The following is a 23,275-nucleotide window of genomic DNA, read 5'->3' on the forward strand; positions in this document are numbered from 1 at the left end:
GATACGTCACAATCGAAACGAATGCAAGGGGGCGTTCGGTTTCCACACTTCCACACAACTCATATGATCCCATCTAAAAATAATATTGATAATAATAAACGTGTACATATAAATGGGGGCTCCATATTGGTGGGCTATATGCATTTGCAATATTTCATATCCATATTGCACGAATTCAGCATGTGCTCAATTAATTGGATAGTAAGGCACACTTCTAGCGCACTGGAACGCACCATACGTTCTTCCATGAAGTACGTAACATTTCGCTGAAAAACAACGTTTTCAACACGGGTTCCTGTAAGTAGATAGATTCAGTTCCTGCTTTAAGTCGAATTCTGTAACGTTAGCTAGCTAGCCAATTAGCTTAGTTTAGCAAACGTTAAGCAGGTTTGACATATTATTTATTATACATTTTAGTATTACTAGCATTAACAACATTACATATTAAACTCAACTCCGGCTAAATGTGCAGTGTGTATGGCTAGTCTGATTTAATCAGGCTGTATACACATTTAATTGGTACCAATTCATACACAATCGAATGCTTGCAAACAAATGTATGAATGTAGCTAAAACAATCTTGTCATTCTCACGGGCTGTCAGAGATGGAGCTATTGTAGGTCTATTGTAATGCCTTCAGTATTGATCATTGCTAAGTTAGATATTAATAACACTAATCAAAAACTTGTTTTTATTTTATTTCTTACATGCAGAAATGACTGTGGTGGCAGCCAGCATCACATAGAAGATGAATAAGGGTGATTGGGAAAACAGATTGAAGAAGGTGGAACAACTAGCTCAGTCCTTCCAGCAGTGTCCTTTGACCTCATGCTACAAACCTAGGCTGTCCCGGCCATGGCAGCCATCCTCCATATGGAAGCTCTTCCCTCGTCAATGTATGGCTATCAACTTTGCACAGAGTTGCAGTGAGGTATGCACGTGGTGCCAGATCCGTTTGTGCTGTCATGTTTGACATTGACCATAGGATTTGACAAGACAGCACAAACAGATCTGTGAGCAGGCTACTGTATGTCCGGAGGAAAAAATTACATTGTTTTCAGCTAACTGTAGTTTTGACTGCCCTCTAATTCAAAGGACGTACACGTGTTTGCACTTGAGAAGGAACAGGCAAAGATGGGTCAGAGGATCTTCCTGGTCACCAGTTACAGTGAGCTATGGCATTACTACAGGTATGTATAAGGTTACACCATTCACTTCAATACAACTTTATTTATACCTTCATAGGCAGTTAAGAAATAAGAAAGTCCTATTTGTCATAACTGAAGACTGTTAACCAATGGTACTACTGCACTTCAACCCTTTCAATTTCAACTGTAATTAGTACCTACAGGCAATCTCTGATGCATTGCTATGAGGTGATCCCAGAGGGGGCAGTTTGCAAGCTATATTTTGACTTGGAGTTCCACAGGCCCTCCAATAAGGGCTTTGATGGGAAGTGCATGGTGGCCTCCCTCATCCAGGTACGCAAACATTGAATGCTTCCTTCCCTCTCAAGTGCAAAATAGACTTGGGTCAAATATGTTGTTTATGGTGTTAGTTATGTCATTGTTATGACAATTTACTTTACACAATGTTTAGATCAGCCTATTGGCGAGGCAAACTAGCTAGCAAACTGGCTAATCAAAGGAATGGTTTGTGGCATGACAGTGTAAAGTCAGTTGCCATAAGGTGAAGCCAGCTGCCAAGACTGTTTAGGACAAATGTTATTTAATTGTTATGACTGTGTTATGTAGCCCTTATGACTGATGGTCCAAATGAAGTGGGATCTGTAGAAAGTTGTTTTTTGTTGTACATTCTGAGGAATTAAATATTAATGTATCCACTCTCAAATTCATAGACAGAGCTATGGATGCAAAGACTCACTTGCATAATTTTAATCATGTTTTGAGGCTATACAGTGTTTGTTTACAGCTACATTGTTTACAAACAATGGAGAAAAACTAGCTTATATTTTTAGGTTCTGATGGTATGACAGTTCAGCATAAGTTATATTCTTCAAGAATCAATACCGTTCAAAAGTTTGGGGTCACTTAGAAATGTCCTTGTTTTCCATGAAAACATATATGAAATTAGTTGCAAAATGAATAGGAAATATAGTCAAGACAAGGTTATAAATAATGATTTTTAATTGAAATAATAATTGTGTCCTTCAAACTTTGCTTTCGTCAAAGAATCCTCCATTTGCAGCAATTACAGCCTTGCAGACCTTTGGCATTCTAGTTGTCAATTTGTTGAGGTAATCTGAAGAGATTTCACCCCATGCTTCCTGAAGCACCTCCCACAAATTGGACTGGCTTGATGGGCACTTCTTACATACCATATGGTCAAGCTGCTCCCACAACAGCTCAATAGGGCTGAAGTCCGATGACTGTGCTGGCCACTCCATTATAGACAGAATACCAGCTGACTGCTTCTTCTCTAAATAGTTATTGCATAGTTTGGAGCTGTGCTTTGGGTTCCTGTTGTAGGAAAAAAATTGGCTCCAATTACGCACACACAGGGTATGGCATGACGTTGCAAAATGGAGTGATAGCCTTCCTTCTTTAAGATCCCTTTTACCCTGTACAAATCTCCCACTTTACCACCACCAAAGCACCCCATGACCATCACATTGCCTCCACCATGCTTGACAGATGGTGTCAACACTCCTCCAGCATCTTTTCATTTTTTCTGCATCTCATGAATGTTGTTCTTTGTGATCTGAACACCTCAAACTTAGATTTGTCTGTCCATAACACTTTTTTCCAATCTTCCTCTGTCCAGTGTCTGTGTTCTTTTGCCCATATTAATCTTTTCTTTTTATTGGCCACTGAGATATGGCTTTTTCTTTGCAACTCTGTCTAAATGCCCAGCATCCCGGAGTCACCTCTTCACTGTTGACATTGCGGGTACTATTTAATGAAGCTACCAGTTTAGGACTTGTGAGGCGTCTGTTTCTCAAACTAGTCACTATAATGTACTTGTCCTCTTGCTCAGTTGTGCACCGGGGCCTCCCACTCCTGATTCTATTCTGGTTAGGGCCAGTTTGTGCTGTTCTGTGAAGGGAGTAGTACACAGCGTTGCACGAGATATTCAGTTTCTTGGTAATTTATCGCATGGAATAGCCTTCATTTCTCAGAACAAGAATAGACTGACGAGTTTCAGAAGAAAGTGCTTTGTTTCTGGCCATTTTGAGCCTGTAATCGAACCCACAGATGCTGATGCTCCACATACTCAACTAGTCTAAAGAAGGACAGTTGTATTGCTTCTTTAATCAGGACAAACGTTTTCAGCTGTGCTAACATAATTGCAAAAAAGTTTTCTAATGATCAATTAGCTTTTTAAATTGATAAACTTGGATTAGCTAACACAACAGGAGTGATGGTTGATGACAATGGGCCTCTGTACGCCTATGTTGATATTCCATAAAAAATCATACGTTTCCCGCTACAAAAGTCATTTACAACATTAACAATGTCCACCCTGTATTTCTGATCAATTTTATGTTATTTTAATCAACAAAAAATGTGGTTTCTTTCAAAAACAAGGACATTTCTAAGTGACCCCAAACTTTTGAATGGTAGTGTATATAATTAATTTAAAAGTCCAAAAATGGATGTAGCAATCACAGATTGAACCTTTAATGTCGATGGTACATACTTCAACATGTTTATTAATATTTATATTTGGTAACGCTGTTTTCTCCTGTGTGTTTACAGTATGTGTGTGAGAAGTTGGAGGAGGTGTATGGGATTGAGTGCTCTGGGAAAGATGTTCTGAACCTTGACTCCAGCACAGAGGAAAAATTCAGTCGCCATCTCATCTTCATTTTACCAAATGCAGCTTTTAAGGATAACCTACATGTCGGTACGTAATCTCCTACTGTCTCTGATGAAAAAAGTGGAAACGAGACCGTAGATAGAGATATACAGTTGAAGTCGAAGTTTACATACACCTTAGCCAAATACATTTAATCCTCGTAAAAATTCCCTGTCTTAGGTCAGTTAGGATCACCACTTTATTTTAAGAATGTGAAATGTCAGAATAATAGTAGAGAGAATGATTTATTTCATATTCTATTTATTTCATCACATTCCCAGTGGGTCAGAAGTTTACATACACTCAATTAGTATTTGGTAGCATTGCCTTTAAACTGTTGAACTTGGGTCAAACATTTCGGGTAGCCTTCCACAAGCTTCCCACAATAAGTTGGGGGAATTTTGGCCCATTCCTCCTGACAGAGTTGGTGTAACTGAAACAGGTTTGTTGTCCTCCTTGCTCGCACACACTTTTTCAGTTCTGCCCACAAATTTCTATAGGATTGAGGTCAGGGCTTTGTGATGGCCACTTCAATACCTTGACTTTGTTGTCCTTAAGCCATTTTGCCACAACTTTGGAAGTATGCTTGGGGTCATTGTCCATTTGGAAGACCCATTTGCGACCAAGCTTTAACTTCCTGACTGATGTCTTGAGATGTTGCTTCAATATTTACATATAATTGTCCTCCCTCATGAGGCCATCTATTTTGTGAAGTGCACCAGTCCCTCCAGCAGCAAAGCACCCCCACAGCATGATGCTGCCACCCCCGTGCTTCACAGTTGGGATGGGTTCTTCGGCTTGCAAGCCTCCCCCTTTTTCCTGCTCACATAACGATGGTCATTATGGCCAAACAGTTGAATTTTTTGTTTCATCAGACCAGAGGACATTTCTCCAAAAAGTACGATCTTTGTCCCCATGTGCAGTTGCAAACCGCAGTCTGGCTTTTTTTTATGGCGGTTTTGGAGCAGTGGCTTCTTCCTTGCTGAGCGGCCTTTCAGGTTATGTCGATATAGGACCTGTTTTACTATGGATATAGATACTTTTGTACCTGTTTCTTCCAGCATCTTCACAAGGTCCTTTGCTTTTTGTTCTGGGATTGATTTGCACTTTTCGCACCAAAGCACGTTCATCTCTAGGAGGCAGAACGCGTCTCCTTGGTGAGCGCTATGACGGCTGCGTAGTCCCATGGTGTTTATACTTGCGTACTATTGTTTGTACAGATGAGCGTGGTACCTTCAGACATTTTGAAATTGCTCCCAAGGATGAACCAGACTTGTGGAGGTCTTGGCTGATTTATTTTTATTTTCCCATGTTGTCAAGCAAAGAGGGACAGAGTTTGAAGGTAGGAATTTAAATACATTCACAGGTACACCTCCAATTGACTCAAATGATGTCAATTAGCCTATCAGAAACTTCTAAAGCCATGACATCATTTTCTGGAATTTTCCAAGCTGTTTAAAGGCACAGTTAACTTAGTGTATGTCAACTTCTGACCCACTGGAATTGTGATACAGTGAATTATAAGTGAAATGATCTGTCTGTAAACAATTGTTGGAAAAATGACTTTTGTCATGCACAAAGTAGATGTCCTAACCGACTTACCAAAACTATAGTTTGTTAGCAATTCATTTGTGGAGAGGTTGAAAAACGAGTTTTAATGACACATGTAAACTTCCGACTTCAACTGTATACACTGAACAACAATATAAACACAACATGTAAAGTGTTGGTCCCATGTTTCATGAGCTGAAATTAAAGATCCCAGAAATGTTCTGTTGGCATGCTGACTGCAGGAATGTCCACCTGAGCAGTTGCCAGATAATTTCATGTTAATTCCTCTACCATTAGCCGCCTCCAACTTTTTTTTTTTGAATTTGGCAGTATGTCCAACCAGCCTCACATCTGCAGACCACGTGTATGGCGTCGTATGGGCGAGCAGTTTGCTGTTGTGAACAGAGTGCCCCATTGTGGGGGTGGGTTTATGGTATGGGCAGGCATAAGCTATGGACAACAAACACAATTAGATTTTATCGATGGCAATTTGAATGCACAAAAATACAGTGATGAGATCCTGAGGCCCATTTCTTTTGTGACCAACATATGCATATCTGTATTCCCAGTCATGTGATATTCATAGATTAGGGCCTAATTTATTTATTTCAATTGACTGATTTCCTCATATGAAATAGTGTAACTCTGTAAAATCAATGAAATTGTTGCATGTTGCTTTTATATTCTTGTTCAGTATAGATATTAAACTCAACTTCACAATATTATTGCTTTATATTGGAGGTAGAAAATAAAATGAATTGTTTTCTAATCAATGTAGGCTTGTGCTGATTTAAGTAAATCAGTAAATCAAGTATGCATTTTGTCTTTTTTAAAGGGCAATTTATCCATTTGATTCTGCAACCAGTGCTGAGCGTGAATAGGAGGGGAAGTGAACTTGAGAATGACATGGGTGGAGTCACAGAGGACAGTGGCAAAAGGTCTGTCCTTTGATGTTCTAAAACAAATTTTGGTAACACTTTATCTTATTATTCCAAGAGATTTAACGCAATTAGTAACTAAGAAACTAATTGATAGATGCATTCAATACTACAACACAATACTTAAGGGTTTAGAAAAGTCAGGTCCATAATAATTGGCACCCTTGATACATTTAAGCACAAAATACTTTATAAAATAAATAATACAAATACTGAGATATATTGCATGTTCCATATAATGGGGAAATTATATTTTATACTAATACAATTGCTTAATGAAATATATTTTGTTTAAACAGTAATACAAAAATTCTCAAATATAGGGGTCAAAATAATTGGCCCCTCTCTTTTCAGTACTCTAGCACCCTCCCCTTGTGAGGATAGCAAAACTGAGCCTCATTCTAAAATGTTTAATAAGATTGGATTGAAGAGGGCAATCCATAAGAGCAGACAAAGGATATCAAGGATCTTGAAAGACTCTGTATGAAGGAATGGTCTAAGATCCTTCCCAACGTGTTCTCCAATCTCATTAAACATTTTCAAAAAAGGGTCAGTTTTGTTATACTCCATACATTGAAAACGGGGGTGCCAATAATTTTGACTCCTATCTTTCTTATGAAACAAAATCTCTTTCCCTGTGCAGTTATATTAGTATAAAATAATATAATAAAAAAAAAATTGAATTAAATTGAGCATACAATATAGCTCAGTATTTGTATTATTTATCTTATACAGTCTTTTTACGGTTATCTTTATCAAGGGTACCAATAATTATGGACCTGACTGTAAATCCTATGTATTATTATTATTAGGGGGCTGATTGGAAGTCCACAGGCCAAGAGGCCCAGACAGGAAGAGAGGGACCTCAGCTTCCTGTTGGTGAAAAACAAGGACGGACAGGATGGGCTTTTTGTTGACCTCGGTAAGTGTCACCTGAAGCATCTTGAAAAGTCGATTTTACCTTTACTTTCAAATGAGGCTTAAATAGTAGATACAAGCATGGACAACTAATCTTTGTTATCTTTGAATTTTGTTCTGTTTTAGATGATTATATCTCTATTTTATTGCTGTGTTTGTCCATTAATTATTTATTTTGTACAACCAGTCTATAGTTGTATGGAATTTGATTTATCTTGTCAATGCATTGTAAATTGTGTCAGTAATACTAATTTCCACTTGTTTGTGTTAATTTATGTTACAATGGATGAAATGTAGGTGTGTACACCAAGAACAGAAACTTCCGTCTCTACAAGTCATCTAAGGTGGGGAAGAATGTAGCCTTCACTGTCGCAGAGGACAACAGGTTCATCACCAAGCCTAAAAGGAACGTCTCTGCAGAGGAGAGCTTGTTCCAGTCCTCCTTAATCAGCAACGTAAGGTACAGATGAAGTGAAGGGTGGAGTTGCCCCTAGATGCTGATCTTGGGTCAGTTTAGCATTTTCCCCAGTACTGGGCAGGTTGGCATTTATTGGGATGTCTCAGGGGATGGTGATACTAGATCTGTACCTAGGGGAAACTTTACCCAGGAACTACAGGTGACTTGACTGTGTACTGACCTGGCAAAGCTGGTTGAAATCATAAAAAAAAAAAATGCTATCACACAAGCCCACTGAATGCTGGTTTCGTCATGCGACATTAAGTGGGAGTAAGGAAGAGCAGGGGTGTGTGTTGAAGATTAACATTTGGATTGAGATGGAAGTGCTTGACTATTCAACATGCTTAATATTCTGACATTTCAATTAGAGGTCGACCGATTGTGATTTTTCAACGCCGATACCGATTATTGTTGTAATAATGACAATTACAACAATACTGAATTAACACTTATTTTAACTTAATATAATACATCAATAAAATCAATTTAGCCTCAAGTAAATAATGCAAAAACAAAGTGTTGGAGAAGAAAGTAAAAGTGCAATATATGCTATGTAAGAAAGCTGACGTTTCAGTTCCTTGCTCAGAACATGAGAACATATGAAAGCTGGTGGTTCCTTTTAACATGAGTCTTCAATATTCCCAGGTAAGAAGTTTTAGGTTGTAGTTATTATAGGAATTATAGGACTATTTCCCTTCCCTCTATACCATTTGTATTTCATTAACCTATGACTATTGGATGTTCTTATAGGCACTTTAGTATTGCTAGTGAAACAGTATAGCTTCTGTCCCTCTAGTTAGCGTGCGCTAACTAGCTAGCCATTTCACTTCGGTTACACCAGCCTCATCTCGGGAGTTGATAGGCTTGAAGTCATAAACAGCGCAATACTTGACGCACAACGAAGAGCTGCTGGCAAAAAACGCACAAAAGTGCTGTTTGAATGAATGTTTACGCGCCTGCTTCTGCCTACCACCGCTCAGTCAGATACTTGTATGCTTGTATGCTCAGTCAGATTAAATGCAACGTAGGACATGCTAGATAATATATAGTAATATCATCAACCATGTGTAGTTAACTAATGATTATGATTGATTTTTTTTTTTATAAGTTAAGTTTAATGCTAGCTAGCAACTTACCTTGGCTTACTACGTTCGTGTAACAGGCAGTCTCCTTGTGGAGTGCAATGAGAGAGAGGCAGGTCGTTATTGCGTTGGATTAGTTAACTGCAAGGTTGCAAGATTGAATCCCCTGAGCTGACAAGGTGAAAATCTGTCGTTCTGCCCCTGAACAAGGCAGTTAACCCACCGTTCCTAGGCCGTCATTGAAAATAAGAATGTGTTCTTAACTGACTTGCCTAGTTAAATAAAGGTATACATTTTTTTTTTTTAAATCATCAAATCGGCGCCCAAAAATACCGATTTCCGATTGTTATTAAAACTTGAAATCGGCCCTAATTAATCGGTCGACCTCTAATTTCAATATTGGTCTACAGTTTCACCAGTCAGAAGATTCTGACATGGGACCTCCATGACGAGAGGGACGGGATATGCCCCAAGCCTCATGCTCAGCTGGGTTCGACTTCACACTGTGTTTCAGGTACTGACCCCCAGAAGACAGAGCTGTGTGTGTGTTGTGTACGTGCGAGCAAAGTTGTTAATGACCTCACCCAAACCAGGTGAATCATTCTATAAAATACGAGATTATTTGTGACTGGTCTACACACAATACCCCATAATGTCATGGAATTACATTTTTAGAAATGAGAAATGTTTACAATTGAAAAGCTGAAATGTCTTGAGTCAATAGGTATTCAACCCCTTTGTTATGGCAAGCCTAAATCAGTTCATAACAATTTGCTTAACAACTCAGATAATAAGTTACATGGACGCACTGTGTGCAATAATGGTGTTTAACACCATACTACCTCATCTCTGTACCCCACACATAATTGACCCCTCAATCGAGCAATGAATTTCAAACACAGATTCAACCAGGAGGTTTTCTAAACCCTCGCAAAAGTGCACCTATTGGTAGAGAGGTCTTAATTCATTAATTTTTTAAATAAAGCAGACATTGAATATCCCTTTGAGCATAGTCAAGTTATTAATAAGGCTTTGGATGGTGTGTCAATACACCAAGTCACTACAAAGATAAAGGCATCCATCCCAACTCAGTGGCCAGATAGGAAGGAAACGACTCACGGATTTCACCATGAGGCCAATGATGACTTTAAAACAGTTAGAGTTTAATGGCTGAGGCTGGATCAACAAAATTGTAGTAACTCCACAATACTAACCTAAATGACAAAGTGAAAAGAAGGAAGCATGTACATAATAAAAAAATAGGCAAAATCCTAGAGGAAAACCTCCTTCATTCTGCTTTACATCAGACACTGGGAGATTAATTCACCTTTCACCACAACAATAACCTAAAACACAAGGCCACATCTACACTGGAGGTGCTTACCAAGAAGACAGTGAATGTTCCTGAGTGAACAAGTTACATTTTTGACTTAAATCTACTTTGGCAAGACCTGAAAATAGTTGTCTAGCAATGATCAACAACCAGTTGAACAGAGCTGAAAGAATTTTGAAAAGAATGTGGAAATGTTACACAATCCAGATGTGGGAAGCTCTTAGACGTACCCAGAAATACTCAGGGGTGTGAGTACTTTTGTAAATTATTTCTGCATTTTATTTTAAAGAAATGCGCCAAAAAAATTAAAAAACATATTTTCACTTTGTTATTATGAAGTATTGTGTGTAGATGGGTGAGAGAAAATCTGTTTAATAATTTTTTTTTCAGGCTGTAACACAACAAAATGTGAAAAGTCAAGGGTATGAATACTCTGTGTGCAAAGCTGTCAAGGCAAAGGTTGGCTACTTTGAAGAATCTCAAATATAAAATATATTTTGTTTTGTTTAACACTTTTTTTGGTTACTACATGATGTGTGTTATTTCATAGTTTTGATGTCTTCACTATTATTCTAGAAAATAGTACAAATAAAGACAAACCCGGAAATGAGTAGGTGTGTCCAAACTTTTGACTGGTACTGTATATATATACAGACAACTTTGAGTTTGCACTTTTGGGACTATTCCATTGCGCCAGGCAGGCTATGTCAAGCTCACGTCTAGTATTTTAAGGAATATGACATATGTATTTGACCCAGGTCTGAAGATTTCATTGCCAATGTTAAACTTCTGGCTAATACTGGTTTTGACTGAAGAAAACAGGGGTTATTGAGTTTAATAGCCTTTCTATGAAAGATATTGTTTTGTTTTGTCATCCTTCAATATAAGACTCTTTGGGAGGCTACCAGTGTTCTCCCCACAAAGAAGTGGACAACTTTGTTCTTTCTGTGGTGAAAAAGGATGGCATCCAAGGAAGTAAGTTTTAAAGCAGCTGTTAGATAAATACTGTATGTATTATTTTAGATGCACTGTATGTAATAGAGGTCGACCTATTATGAATTTTCAAAGCCGATACCGATTTATTGGAGGACCAAAAAAAGCAGATACCGATTAATCGGCCGATATTTGACTATTTATTTGTAATAAGGACAATTACAACAACACTGAATGAACACTTATTTTAACTTAATATAATACATCAATAAAATCGATTTAGCCTAAAATAAATAATGAAACATGTTCAATTTGGTTTAAATAATGCAAAAACAAAGTGTTGGAGAAGAAAGTAAAAGTGCAATATGTGCCATGTAAGAAAGCTAACGTTTCAGTTCCTTGCTCAGAACAGGAGAACATATGAAAGCTGGTGGTTCCTTTTAATATTCCCAGGTAAGAAGTTTTAGGTTGTAGTTATTATGTGAATTAAAGGACTATTTCTCTCTATACGATTTGTATTTCATATACCTTTGACTATAGGATATTCTTATAGGCACTTTAGTATTGCCAGTGTAATAGCTTCCGTCCCTCTCCTCGCTCCTACCTGGGCTCGAACCAGGAACACATCGACAACAGTCACCCTCGAAGCAGTGTTACCCATGCAGAGCAAGGGGAACAACTACTCCAAGTCTCAGAGCGAGTGACGTTTGAAACACTATTAGCGCGCACCCCGCTAACTAGCTAGCCATTTCACATCGGTTACACCAGTCTAATCTTGGGAGTTGATAGGCTTGAAGTCATAAACAGCGCAATGCTTGCGCAATTGCGAAGAGCTGCTGGCAAAACGCACGAAAGCGCTGTTTGAATGAATGCTTACGAGCCTGCTGGTGCCTACCACCGTTCAGTCAGACTGCTCTATCAAATCATAGACTTAATTATAATATAATAACACACAGAAATACGAGTCTTAGGTCATTTATATGGTCGAATCCGGAAACTATCATCTCGAAAACAAAACATTTATTCTTTCAGTGAAATACGGAACCGTTCCGTATTTTATCTAACGGGTGGCATCCATAAGTCTAAATATTCCTGTTACATTGCACAACCTTCAATGTTATGTCATAATTATGTAAAATTCTGGCAAATTAGTTTGCAACGAGCCAGGCGGCCCAAACTGTTGCATATACCCTGACTCTGCGTGCAATGAACACAAGAGATATGCAGGTTTAAAAATATATACTTCTGTGAATTGATTTTAAGAAAGGCATTGATGTTTATGGTTAGGTACAGTCGTGCAACGATTGTGCTTTTTTTTTTTCGCAAATGCACTTTTGTTAAATCATCCCCCGTTTGGCGAAGTTGGCTGTCGTTGTTAGGAAGAAATAGTCTTCACACAGTTCGCAACGAGCCAGGTGGCCCAAACTGCTGCATATACCCTGACTCTGTTGCAAGAGAAGTGACACCATTTTCCTAGTTAAAAGAAATTCATGTTAGCAGGCAATATTAACTAAATATGCAGGTTTAAAAATCTATACTTGTGTATTGATTTTAAGAAAGGCATTGATGTTTATGGTTAGGTACACGTTGGAACAACGACAGTCCTTTTTCGCGAATGCACACCGCATCGATTATATGTAACGCAGGACACGCTAGATAACTAGTGATTATGATGGATTGTTTTCTTATAAGATAAGTTTAATGCTAGCTAGCAACTTATCGTGGCTTCTTACTGTATTCACGTAACAGGCAGGCTCCTCGTGGAGTGCAATGTAAGGCAGGTGGTTAGAGCGTTGGACTAGTTAACCGTAAGGTTGCAAGACTGAATCACCGAGCTGACAAGGTAAAAATCTGTCGTTCTGCCCCTGAACAAGGTAGTTAAACCCACCGTTCCTAGGCCGTCATTGAAAATAAGAATGTTCTTAACTTCTTGATGCAACTGTTAGCGGGATCATTTTTGTCAACAACCGCTGAATTGCAGAGCGCCAAATTCAAATTAAATTAAATTACTAAAAATATGACATTTTCATGAAATCACAAGTGCAATATAGCAAAACACAGCGTAGCTTGTTGTTAATCCACCTGGCGTGTCAGATTTAAAAAAAGCTTTTATGTAAGGACATCTCTCTCAGTAGACAAAACATTACAAACAGCTAGCAGCCAAGTAGATTGGTCACGAAAGTCAGAAAAGCAATAAAATTAATCGCTTACCTTTGATCTTCGGATGTTTGCACTCACGAGACTCCCAGTTACACAATAAATGTTCCTTTTGTTCCATAAAGATTATTTTTATATCCAAAATACCTCCATTTGGTTGGCGTGTTATGTTCAGAAATCCACCAGCTCGAGCGGTCACGACCGGGCAGACGAAAATTCCATAAAGTTCGTAGAAGCATGTAAAACGTTTTTTTTTTTAAATAATCAATCCTCAGGTTGTTTTTACAATATAATCGATAATATTTCAACCGGACTGTACCTTCTTCAATAGGAGAGAGGGAGAAAATGTCTGCTCCAAACTGTTGCGCATTCCAAACGCTGCTGGCACCCAGCCATACAATGATGCGATGTGATCTTTCTCGCTCATTTTTCAAAATAAAAACCCGAAACTATGTCTAAGACTGTTCACAACATGTGGAAGCCATAGGAAAATTAATCTGGTTGATATCCCTTTAAATGGAGCGAAGGCAGGCAATGGAACAGAGAGCTTTCAGGAAAAACAGCACTTCCGGGTTGGATTTTCCTCAGGTTTTCGCCTGCAATATCAGTTCTGTTTTACTCACAGACAATATTTTGACAGTTTGAAACTTTAGAGTTTTTTCTATCCTAATCTGACAATTATATGCATATTCTAGATACTGCCCTCAGAAATAGGCAGTTTAATTTGGGTACGTTTTTCATCCAAACATCAAAATACTGCCCCCTACACTCAACAGGTTAACTGACTTGCCTAGTTAAATAAAAAAATAAAAAGTTTTAAATCGGTGTCCAAAAATACAGATTTCCGATTGTTATGAAAACTTGAAATCGGCCCTAATTAATCGGCCATTCCAATTAATTGGTCGACCTCTAGTATATAATAAAACAATCTAACTGCTTCTGCATTAAAGATCTGTAGTGTATCAAATTAACCAAGTTGAAGTGTTGAAATATAAAAGTTTCCAATATTTTCCCTAACAGGCATACGACGGTGGAATTACTTTGTTTCAGAGCAGTTACTTGTCTACGACATCCTAAAGTACCGCTGGTGTCAGAATGTTCACCGGTGCCACAAAAGCAACAACATCATGTGAGTGTCTAGTTTGGAATTGAGGGGATCTGTCTCAGTAGTCCAAAGTGTCATCCTTCCTTCCTCTCCTTTTCTCCTTACTGGATTATGTATTGATCTAAAATAACTGGACGGGTGAAAGCAAATAGCCCTATAGGTGGCCACCATGTTCTTTCCACCTATCCTGTTCTTTCAGATCAGTGCAGTTGAAGGAGAGGAAGCCATTTTAAATGCATCGTGATAAAGCCCTTTGTTACTGAATCCAGAGAGGAAGAGGCAAAGCATCTGTCCATGCGAAAATATAGCGTCAAGCAGTGGGAGTGGGGATTTTTGTATAGAGGTCAATGGAAGAGTGTTGTTTGGTCAACATTAAAAAAAATGTATTGCTAATTTGCTACTTGAGGCTTATTTGATTGAATTTAAGTTTTGTAATGTTTAGGTTGTTAAAAATGTACATAAACAGTGCAGCCCTTTTCCACATTTTGTTACGTTATATTCTAAATTTCTATTCTAAAATGTAGGAAATTAACATTTTCATAAATCTACACAAAATACCCCATAATGACAAATCGAAAACATAAATACTTTAGTATTCAGAACCTTTGCTATGAGTCAAAATTGAGCTCAGGTGCATCCCGTTTCCATTGATCATCCTTGCAATGTTTCTACAAATTGATTGGAGTTCACCTGTGGTCAATTCAATTGATTGCGCATGATTTGTAAAGGCACACACCTGTCTATATAAGGTCCCACAGTTAACAGTGTATGTCAGAGCAAAAACCAAGCCATGAGGTCGAAGGAATTGTCCGTGGAGCTCCGTGACAGGATTGTGCCGAGGCACAGATCTGGGGAAGTGTCCGAAAAAATTTCTGCAGCATTGAAGGTCCCCAAGAAGACAGTGGCCTCCATCATTCTTAAATAGAAGAAGTTTGAAACCACCAAGACTCTTCCTGGAGCTGGTCGCCCGGCCAAACTGCGCAGTCAGGGGAGAAGGGCATTGGTCAGGGAGGTGACCAAGCTCCCGATGGTCACTCTGACAGAGCTCCAGAGTTTCTCTGTGGAGATGGGAGAACAATCATCTCTGCAGCACTCCACCAATGATAGAGTGGCCAGATGGAAGCCACTCCTCAGTAAAAGGCACATGACACTCCTATTTGCCACATCTTCAATTTAAGCCTACTGGAGAGCGTGTGCCCTCAGGCCTGGGGGGAAGCTAAAGTCATTCTGTTACCCAAGAATAGTAAACCCCCTTTAGTGGCTCAAATAGCAGACCAATCAGCCTGTTACCAACCCTTAGTAAACTTCTGGGAAAAAAATTGTGCTTGACCAGATACAATGCTATTTCACAGTAAACAAAATGACAACAGCATTTCAGCATGCTTATAGGGAAGGGCATTCAACAAGCACAGCACTTACACAAATGACTGATTGGCTGAGAGAAATTGACGATAAAATGATTGTGGGGGCTGTCGTGTTAGACTTCAGTGGCGCTTTTGACATTAGCGATCATAGTCTGCTGCTGGAAAAAAGTATGTGTTATGACTTTACATCCCCTGCTATAATGAGGAGAAGGAGTTACTTGTCTAACAAAACACACAGGGAGTTCTTTAATGGAGGCCTCTCAAATATAATCCAGTTAGAATCAGGAATCACCCAGGGTAGCTGTTTAGGCCATTTACTTTTTTATTTTTTTTACTAACGACATGCCACTGACTTTGAGTAAAGAGTGTCTATGTATGCGGATGACTCAACACTATACACGTCAGCTACTACAGCGACTGAAATGATTGCAACCCTCAACAAAGAGCTGCAGTTAGTTTCAGAGTGGGTGGCAAGGAATAAGTTAGCCCTAAACATTTCTAAAACTGAAAGCATTGTATTTGGAACCAAACACTCACTAATCCCTAAACCTCAACTAAATCTTGTAATAAATAATGTGCAAATTGAGATGACTAAACTGCTTGGAGTAACCCTGGATTGTAAACTGTCATGGTCAAAACATATTGATGCAGTAGTAGCTAAGATGGGGAGAATGTCTATAATAAAGTGATGCTCTGCCTTCTTAACAACACTATTAACGAGGCAGGTCCTACAGGCCCTAGTTTTGTTGCACCTTGACTACTGTTCAGTCGTGTGGTCAGGTGCCACAAAAAAAGGTCTTAGGAAAATTGCAATTGGCTCAGAACAGGGCAGCATGGCTGGCCCTTGGATTTACACAGAGCTCTAATATTAATAATATGCATGTCAATCTCTCCTGGCTGAAAGTGGAAGAGATTGACTTCATCACTACTTTTATTTATGAGAAGTATTGACATGTTGAATGCACAAACTACTTGCCCACAGCTCGGACACCCATGCATACCCCACAAGACATGCTACAAGAGGTTTCTTCACAGTCCCCAAGTCCAGAACAGACTATGGGAGGCACACAGTATTACATAGAGCCATGACTACATGGAACTCTATTCCACATCAAGTAACTGACGCAAGCAGTAGAATTAGATTTTAAAAAACAGATTTTAAAAAACACCTTATGGAACAGCGGGGACTGTGAAGCAACACAAACATTGGTACAGACACACACACACACACGATAACATACGCACTATACATAAACATGGATTTAGTACTGTAGATATGTGGTAGTGGTGGAGTAGGGGCCTGAGGGCACACAGTGTGTTGTGAATGTATTATAATGTTTTTTTTTTATTGTATAAACTGCCTCAATTTTGCTGGACCCCAAGAAGATTAGCTGCTGCTTTGGACTCTGTATGTAATAAATACAAATACAGCCCGCTTGAACTTTGCAAAAAGAAACCTAAAGGACTCAGACCATAAGAAACAAGATTCTCTGAACTCTTTGGCCTGAATTCCAAGCTTCACGTCTGGAGAACCTGACACCATCCCTATGGTGAATTATGGTGGTGGAGATGTATTTCAGTCGCAGGGACTAGTCAGGATTGAGGGAAAGATGGAAAAGATGAACAGAGCAAATTACAGAGAGATCCTTGATGAAAACCTGCTCAGGACCTCAGATTGGGGCGAAGGCTCACCTTCCAACAGGACAATGACTATGAGCACACATCCAAGATAACGCAGGAATGTCCTTGAGTGGCCCAGCCAGAGCCCGGACTTGAACCCGAGCCAACATCTGGAGAGACCTGAAAATAGCTGTGCAGCGACACTCCCCATCCAACCAGACAGAGCTTGAGAGGATCTGCAGATTAGAATGGTAGAAACTCCACAAATACAGGTGTGCCAAACTTGTAGCGTCATACCCAAGAAGACTCAAGGCTGTAATCGCTGCCAAAGGTGCTTCAGGACTGGCTACCCCTTATAGCCTGGTTCCTCTCTAGGTTTTTTCCTAAGTTCCGGCCTTTCTAGAGATTTTCCTAGCCACAGTGCTTCTACACCTGCATTGCTTGCTGTTTGGGGTTTTAGGCTAGGCTAGCTATACAGCACTTTGACATCAGCTGATGTAAGGAGGGCTTTATAAATATATTTGATTGATTGATTCAATGCAGTACTTTGGTACTGAGTAAAGGGTCTGAATACTTATGTGAATGTAATAGTTCAGTTTTTCAACATTTCTAAAAATCTGTTTTTGCTTTGTCATTATGGGGTATTGTGTGTAGATTGACAAAAAAAGAATAAGGCTGTAACGAAATGTCAAAATTCAAGGGGTCTGAATACTTTCCGAATGCACTGTAAGTGGACACACATGGCATCCCTGCAACTGAGATTTTGTTATATACACTGCTCAAAAAAATTAAGGGAACACTAAAATAACACATCCTAGATCTGAATGAATGAAATATTCTTATTAAATACTTTTTTCTTTACATAGTTGAATGTGCTGACAACAAAATCATCAATGGAAATCAAATGTATCAACCCATGGGGGTCTGGATTTGGAGTCACACTCAAAATTAAAGTGGAAAACCACACTACAGGCTGATCCAACTTTGATGTAATGTCCTTAAAACAAGTCAAAATGAGGCTCAGTAGTGTGTGTGGCCTCCACGTGCCTTTATGACCTCCCTACAACTCCTGGACAGTCTGTGGTGCAACGTGGCGTTGGTGGATGGAGCGAGACATGATGTCCCAGATGTGCTCAATTCGATTCAGGTCTGGGGAACGGGCGGGCCAGTCCATAGCATCAATGCCTTCCTCTTGCAGGAACTGCTGACACACTCCAGCCACATGAGGTCTAGCATTGTCTTGCATTAGGAGGAACCCGGGCCAACCGCACGAGCGTATGGTCTCACAAGGGGTCTGAGGATCTCATCTCGGTACCTAATGGCAGTCAGGCTACCTCTGGCGAGCACATGGAGGGCTGTGCTGCCCCCCAAAGAAATGCCACCCCACACCATGACTGACCCACCGCCAAACCGGTCATGCTGGAGGATGTTGCAGGCAGCAGAACGTTCTCCACGGCGTCTCCAGACTCTGTCACGTCTGTCACATGTGCTCAGTGTGAACCTGCTTTCATCTGAAGGGCACAGAGCGCCAGTGTGGTCTTTCTTTGCCACACTTTACCACCTGTGGACGGCGGGCCCCCATACCACCCTCATGGAGTCTGTTTCTGACCATTTGAAGGCGGAGGTAGCGGTCCTGCTGCTGGGTTGTTGGCCTCCTCAACGTCTCCTGATGTACTGGCCTGTCTCCTGGTAGCGCCTCCATGCTCTGGACACTACGCTGACAGACACAGCAAACCGTCTTGTCACAGCTCGCATTGATGTTCCATCCTGGATGAGCTGCACTAGCTGAGCCACTTGTGAGGGTTGTAGACTCCGTCTCATGCTACCACTAGAGTGAAAGCACCGCCAGCATTCAAAAGTGACCAAAACATCAGCCAGGAAGCATAGGAACTGAGAAGTGGTCTGTGGTCACCACCTGCAGAACAACTCCTTTATTGGGGGTGTCTTGCTAATTGCCTATAATTTCCACCTGTTGTCTATGCCATTTGCACAACAGCATGTGAAATTTGTCAGTGTTGCTTCCTAAGTGGACAGTTTGATTTCACAGAAGTGTGAGTTACATTGTGTTGTTTAAGTGTTCCCTTTATTTTTTTGAGCAGTGTGTGTATATATATATATGTAGATATATATATATATATATTGGAGTTGTGCCTGTTGTTCACATGCAAATCTGCCCTCTCATTGGCTAGAATGTTCCCACCTGCTCCAATTGTTAGAGCACTCAATCCCGTCTCTTGTCAGTATATTGATACTCTGGTGAATCTCTAACGTTTTCTTGATTCCTTAACCACCTCCTCAAAATGCATCTGAGGAGATCCTTGATTCCTCCCCTAGGACCTTCTCTTGCCTCCTCCTCACAACACAAGGAATTTACTTTTGTCCCCCTGACTGTTCTTTCTCTTTTTCCCCCACAGGATTCTGGTGGATCTTAAACAGGAGGTCTGGTACCAGAAGTGTCATGACCCTGCTTGCAAGAGCTTCAGATCTTCTAGTATGCGCTGGTTAACATTGAAATATTATTGAAGTAAAAATAGTGTTGACTTTGATTAAATAGATCTAATACTATTGACACACGTCGTCTTATCCCCACAATCAAGAGCCTGTGTTTTAGGTGATTGGTGTACCAGTATGTCATTAATTGAAATGACTGGAACAGCAGGAAATCTTACAGATTGTGCCTTTTTAAACCAGTCATTTCTCTTCCAGGTTACCCATTACCACAGGACATCTGCGTCAGCTACCTCATAACAATGGTGAGTTCTGCACCTGTTCCCCTCACTGCTACAAAAGTCTGATTCGCCTCAGTCACACTTGTAATTTTCTATTAAATTGGCCACATCACCACAAGACACAGAAAGAGACTGTTGGGTACCTGACTTCCTCTGGCTACATGAATGGGTCTCAAAAAAAGAATCCCACAATAACAAAAGTAAAAAATAAAGCTATTAAACTGTGTGTTTGTCTATTTGGTGGCAGGATGAGGAGGACCAGGCATATCTGATGGACGACGTGGGGAACATCGAGCTCAGCCAGACACTCCCAGTGGAGAAGTACCTGGGGGGCTCGGCAGCAACACTTCCCCAGGAAGAAGACCGCGATCCCTGGGGGGATGACCAGGCTTACCTGGAGGCCCTGGAGGATGTTGAGAGAAGCACAGGCGATTTGGCAGAGGATGATGTCCCAGATGAGCTTCTGCTCCAAACCATGGCAGAGTTTGAGTCCCTCAAAGATTTGTGCTTGTCGGCCACTAAGTGCTAAGTGCATTTTCCTTCAATTCTGTTCATGGAGAGACAGGGTGACCAGGCTTTTGCTCCAGCTCAGGGGGAACCCACCCCATTCAACTATTCAAGGGCTTGATGCTGAGTTGAATTAGGTGTGTTGGTGCTGGGCTGGAACAAAAGCCTGCCAGTCTACGGGAGCAGAATGGAAGAAGACTGCATTAGAGGGAGGTTATACTTGTTCAACAGTTCATTTCTCATTTGTAATACAGGCTCCTGAGTGACGCAGTGGTCTAAGGCACTGCATCTTAGTGCTAGAGGAGTCACTACAGACCCTGATTCGATTCCAGGCTGCATCACAACCGGCCGCACAATTTGCCCATTGTCGTCCGGGTTAGGGTTTGTCAGTCATTGTAAATAAGAATTTGTTCTTAACTGACTTGCCTGGTTAAATAAAGGCTAAATAAAAACATTGAAATTCAGTACAATCCTCAATTTAAATTACTGGCTGTTAATGCACTTTATAAAACAGAGGTTTTTCCCAATTACCTAGGCCTATAGCAGGGGTCTCCAACAGGTCGATCGCAAGGTGCCGATAGCTCGCAGCCCACCTATGAGTAGCTCGCCAAACAATTCTGAAAGTACATGCAATTTATGTGTTCCACTGCAAACGGTCATAAACAAATCTCACAAGTATCAGACACTGCAAGCTCTCAGCTACTATCTAGTCAATGCCGCATTGACATTATCAAACCCCTGGTCAGCCACTATTGGATTAAAAACCCAAACCTAACACAATATCTGCCATATTAATTTCCAGTAATATTGCATTTGTCTATTACTCTGTGTAGCCAGAAATACTTTTCCAAAACCTTTATTTGCAAACTTTGCCATGAAATGAGCAGCAGCAGTACACATTCCACATAGATATGCAATTAAAGGGTAATTACACATGGATTTTTTTGTTTCCTCCAGATTCAAGCATTGCCATGGACTCAGAACATCCAATTATGTTTCTATATGAACAATTGTATTTGAGTGAAAATGTAGCTCTCATGGTAGAAAATGTTGGACGCGTAATAGTGACAATACCACAAATGTCTGGGAATATGCCATTAAAAAGAGCATCGTCAGCTGTGTAGTGCGCTGCACAATAAAGCACCTTGCATTGAATGTCGGCCCTACTGATTCTGATAGCGTAGAATTGTATATAGGATGTTTCTGATAACTGAACATTAACCAACTCCTTACCTGTTTTCTGGTCCTGGATTATTTTCTGGGTGATATGACTGCGAACCATTTCTGCAAATTGAGTCACCAAGCATGGAAGGAAGCTAAAGTAATTCCACTGCCTAAAAATAGTAAAGCACACTTTGCTGGCTCTAACAGCCGTCCAATCAGTTTGCAGCCTGTTCTTAGTAAACTGATGGAGAAAGTTGTGTTTGACCAAATACATTTTACATACGCTCTTATCCAGAGTGAGTGGATACATTTATTTGTACTGGTCACCCGTGCAAACCGTACCGACAATCCAGGCGTTGCAAGTGCCATGCTCTACCAACTGAGCCACACAAGGTAATTCTTCAGGCACTCAACTAGATGAGTTGGAGCTGTATTGTTAGATTTCAGTGTAGCCTTTGATCTTAAATTGTTATTGAAGAGACTAACTTGCTATGACTTTACGTAACCTGCAATCACATGGTTGGATAGTTATTTAGCCAATAGAACCCAGTGTCAAATGGACGTTTCTCTAACATCAGATATGTAAAGTGCAGTGTCCCCCAGGGCAATTGCCTTTGTTCGTTAGCCTCTATTTTTACAAATGATTTGCCACAGGTCGTACACGAAACTAAAATGACTATGTATGTGGATGATTCCACACTTAACATGTCAGCACCCAAAAGCCAGTGAGCTCACTGAAATTCTAAATAAAGATTTAGTATCAGAATGGGTGGTTAATAATAAAGTCTTAAATACATAAAACTAAAAGCATTTTATTTGCTTCAAAACAGTAAGACCTAAACCTCAACTGGAGTTGTGCATAAAGGGTGTGACCACTGAGTAGGTTGAGGAAGCAAACTCCTAGGTATAACATTGGATGGTCAATTATCAAGTCATGAAGATGGGGAAATGGTGTATACAACAATCAACTGTACAAGTTGTTAAGGCTTGTCCCACCTTGATTACTGTCCATCCGGTAATATGGTAGTGTGGCAAAGACCTAGCAAAGCTGCAGTTGGCTCAAAACACAGCAGCCCATACATAAGATGCACACCAGTCTAACCTGGGTGAGGGTTCATGATAGATGAACTGCTTCTCTTCTAGTTTGAGAAATATTACTGCAAATGAAAATTCCAGGATTGTATGCATTATCAAATAGCATTTAGCTTAGACACCTATACATATCCCACAAGACATGCCACCAGGGGTCTCTTCACAGTCCCGAAGTCCAAAACGAATTCACAGCAACGCACATTATACAGAGCCATGAATGTATGGAACTCCTAGTTACAATTACTTAAGCAAATATCAAAATTACATTTTGGAAACAGATTAAACATCTCATGGAGCAGAGGGAACTATGAGGCAACAACATTTTTTTAGATGCATTGTTCGTATATTGTATTTTTTTATTTTGTGACTGTCCTTGTCTATCAGTGTTTATTGTGGACCCCAGGAAGAGTAGCAGATGCTTCTGAAAACGCTAATGGGAATCTAAATAAACAAATAATTAATAAAGTTTAACGTTTTTTTGTGATGACTGAAATCAGTTTCATCAT

General features: G+C 40.0%; 1 protein-coding gene across 4 annotated transcripts; it reads left to right on the forward strand.

Annotated features, from left to right (window-relative positions):
* Positions 1 to 52: 52 nt before the first annotated feature.
* Positions 53 to 23,235, forward strand: primpol (primase and polymerase (DNA-directed)). 4 transcript variants are annotated; one of them, XM_021619049.2, is made up of 14 exons: positions 53 to 297; positions 714 to 931; positions 1,096 to 1,190; positions 1,343 to 1,481; positions 3,720 to 3,867; positions 6,206 to 6,308; positions 7,121 to 7,230; positions 7,524 to 7,686; positions 9,176 to 9,279; positions 10,987 to 11,073; positions 14,209 to 14,317; positions 19,692 to 19,768; positions 19,984 to 20,030; positions 20,254 to 23,235. In XM_021619049.2, exons 2-14 carry the CDS (start codon positions 749 to 751, stop codon positions 20,533 to 20,535), a joined length of 1,647 nt encoding a protein of 548 aa, XP_021474724.2. In that variant the 5' UTR covers positions 53 to 297; positions 714 to 748; the 3' UTR covers positions 20,536 to 23,235. The 4 variants fall into 4 exon arrangements, with proteins under 4 accessions (XP_021474724.2, XP_021474723.2, XP_021474726.2 ...); XM_021619048.2 differs by having other exon boundaries at positions 279 to 387; XM_021619050.2 differs by lacking the exon at positions 53 to 297 and adding an exon at positions 371 to 616.
* Positions 23,236 to 23,275: the final 40 nt, after the last annotated feature.

The sequence above is a fragment of the Oncorhynchus mykiss genome, chromosome 10 (assembly GCF_013265735.2).
Source record: "Oncorhynchus mykiss isolate Arlee chromosome 10, USDA_OmykA_1.1, whole genome shotgun sequence".
Lineage (NCBI taxonomy): Eukaryota > Metazoa > Chordata > Actinopteri > Salmoniformes > Salmonidae > Oncorhynchus > Oncorhynchus mykiss.